Source organism: Mastomys coucha, unplaced genomic scaffold, assembly GCF_008632895.1.
Source record: "Mastomys coucha isolate ucsf_1 unplaced genomic scaffold, UCSF_Mcou_1 pScaffold23, whole genome shotgun sequence".
Lineage (NCBI taxonomy): Eukaryota > Metazoa > Chordata > Mammalia > Rodentia > Muridae > Mastomys > Mastomys coucha.
In genome coordinates, this window is record NW_022196906.1 from 12,556,462 (window position 1) to 12,559,454 (window position 2,993).

The following is a 2,993-nucleotide window of genomic DNA, read 5'->3' on the forward strand; positions in this document are numbered from 1 at the left end:
ATAGCTCTACCCACTTGCTGGATCTCTTGGATGAACCTATCCCAGGTGTCGGTACATACGATGATTTCTATACTATTGACTGGGTACGAGAGAAGTGTAAGGACAGAGAAAGGCACAGACAGATCAACAGTAAAAAAAAAAAAATCAGCATGGGAAATGACAAAAAGTCTATATGATGCCTGGTCAGGATGGCTTGTAGTTACATTGACAGGGCTGGCATCAGGGGCCCTAGCTGGGTTGATAGACATTGCTGCTGACTGGATGACTGACCTGAAGGAGGGTATCTGCCTCAGTGCATTGTGGTACAACCATGAACAGTGCTGTTGGGGCTCTAATGAGACGACGTTTGAAGAGAGGGATAAATGTCCACAGTGAAAAACATGGGCAGAGTTAATCATAGGTCAAGCAGAGGGTCCTGGGTCTTATATCATGAACTACATCATGTACATCTTTTGGGCTTTGAGTTTTGCCTTTCTTGCAGTTTCCTTGGTGAAGGTATTTGCTCCGTATACCTGTGGCTCTGGAATTCCAGAGATTAAAACTATTTTGAATGGATTCATCATCAGAGGATACTTGGGAAAATGGACTTTAATGATTAAAACCATCACATTAGTGCTGGCTGTAGCATCAGGTTTGAGTTTAGGAAAAGAAGGTCCCTTGGTACACGTTGCCTGCTGCTGTGGAAATATCTTTTCCTACCTTTCCAAAGTATATCACAAAGGAAGCTAAAAAGAGGGAGGTGCTGTCAGCCGCCTCAGCTGCTGGGGTTTCTGTGGCTTTTGGTGCGCCAATCGGAGGAGTTCTTTTTAGTTTGGAGGAGGTTAGCTATTATTTTCCTCTCAAAACTTTATGGAGATCGTTCTTTGCTGCTTTGGTGGCAGCGTTTGTTTTGAGATCCATCAATCCATTTGGTATCAGCCGCCTGGTCCTTTTTTATGTGAAGTATCATACACCATGGTACCTTTTTGAACTGTTTCCTTTTATTCTCCTAGGGGTATTTGGAGGGCTTTGGGGAGCTTTTCTTATTAGGGCAAATATTGCCTGGTGTCGTCGACGCAAGTCCACCAAATTTGGAAAGTATCCCGTTCTCGAAGTCATTATTATTGCAGCCATTACTGCTGTGATAGCCTTCCCCAACCCATACACAAGGCTCAACACCAGTGAACTGATTAAGAGCTGTTTACAGATTGTGGGCCATTGGAATCCTCATCTCTCTGTGACTACAGAAATGACATGAATGCCAGTAAAATTGTTGACGATATTCCTGACCGTCCAGCAGGTGTTGGAGTATATTCAGCTATCTGGCAGTTGTGCCTAGCATTCATATTTAAAATAATAATGACAGTATTCACTTTTGGTATCAAGTTGATTCACTTGTATATTCCATTTAGAATACTGGGAATTATGGAAACATCGCCTGACTTCCGCTGTAGCTTTTTATGGTTCCATCAGGCTTGTTTATCCCCAGCATGGCCATTGGAGCAATTGCAGGGAGAATTGTGAGGATCGCTGTGGAGCAGCTTGCCTACTATCTCCACGACTGGTTTATCTTCAAGGAGTGGTGTGAGGTTGGGGCTGACTGCATCACTCCTGGGCTCTATGTCATGGTTGGGGCTGCGTGCTTAGGTGGTGTGACAAGAATGACTATCTCTCTGGTGGTTATTGTTTTTTAACTTACTGGAGGCTTGGAGTACATTGTTCCTCTTATGGCTGCAGTAATGACCAGTAAATGGGTTGGTGATGCCTTTGGTAGGGAAGGTACCTATAAAGCACACATACGCCTAAATGGGTACCCTTTCTTGGATGCCAAAGAAGAGTTCACTCATATAACCCTGGCTGCTGATGTCATGAGACCTCGAAGAAGTGATCCTCCCTTAGCTGTTTTAACACAGGACACTATGATAGTGGATGACATAGAAAACATGATTAATGAAACCAGCTATAACGGCTTTCCTGTTATAATGTCAAAAGAATCTCGGAGATTAGTGGGGTTTGCCCTCAGAAGAGACCTGACTATTGCAATAGAAAGTGCCAGAAAAAAACAAGAAGGTATTGTTGGCAGTTCTCGAGTGTGTTATGTACAGCATACTCCATTTCTTCCAGCCGAAAGTCCTCGGCCATTAAAACTGAGAAGCATGCCGGGCGGTGGTGGCGCATGCCTTTAATCCCAGCACTTGGGAGGCAGAGGCAGGCGTATTTCTGAGTTCGAGGCCAGCCTGGTCTACAGAGTGAGTTCCAGGACAGCCAGGGCTACACAGAGAAACCCTGTCTCGAAAAACAAAAACAAAAACAAAAACAAAAAACTGAGAAGCATCCTTGACATGAGTCCTTTTACAGTGACAGACCACACCCCAATGGAGATTGTGGTAGACATCTTCCGAAAGCTTGGTTTGAGGCAGTGCCTTGTAACGCACAACGGGATTGTCTTGGGGATCATCACAAAGAAGAACATTTAGAGCATCTCGAGCAACTAAAGCAGCACCTGGAGCCCTTGGCGCCTCCTTGGCATTATAACCAAAAAAGATATCCTCCGTCATATGGCCCAGACGGCAAACCAAGACCACGCTTCAACAATGTTCAACTGAGTCCTGTAGATGTGGACAGAGAGGAGACAGAAAAGGAAGTTCGTTTGTTGAATAGCACAATTCTTTAATCTGCGGGACTCGTCCACTTTTTTCTTCTTTCAAAAAAAAAAAAAAAAAAAAAAAAAAAAAAAAAAAAAAAAAAAGGAAAGGAGTGAGGTATTTCCCTAACTGGAACAGTAATTCATCTCATGTTGTCTGCACTGTCAGCATTCACTGAGGCTATGCAGTGAGAGTGCAGGCTGGAGCCTCCATGGAGCCTTCACTGAATCCTCAAGCATCTGGCTGTGAAGTCAGCACCACAGAGACAGACTCATTATCATTCCCTATTTCTGGAGGGATTACTTTGAATTGAGCCATCTATTAAGACTACAAGGTCTCCTCTCTCTCTCTCTCTCTCTCTCTCTCTCT

The 2,993-nt window shown here is 44.1% G+C and overlaps 1 protein-coding gene across 1 annotated transcript; it reads left to right on the top strand.

The window, feature by feature from the left end:
* Positions 1-6: 6 nt before the first annotated feature.
* LOC116072252 (H(+)/Cl(-) exchange transporter 3-like) lies at positions 7-2,684 on the top strand. Its single transcript, XM_031343589.1, is given in 6 exon segments — positions 7-695; positions 697-1,169; positions 1,172-1,364; positions 1,442-2,137; positions 2,312-2,418; positions 2,494-2,684. Coding segments are annotated over 6 exon segments (2,226 nt in total). The 5' UTR covers positions 7-30; the 3' UTR covers positions 2,586-2,684.
* The last annotated feature ends 309 nt before the right edge of the window (positions 2,685-2,993 follow it).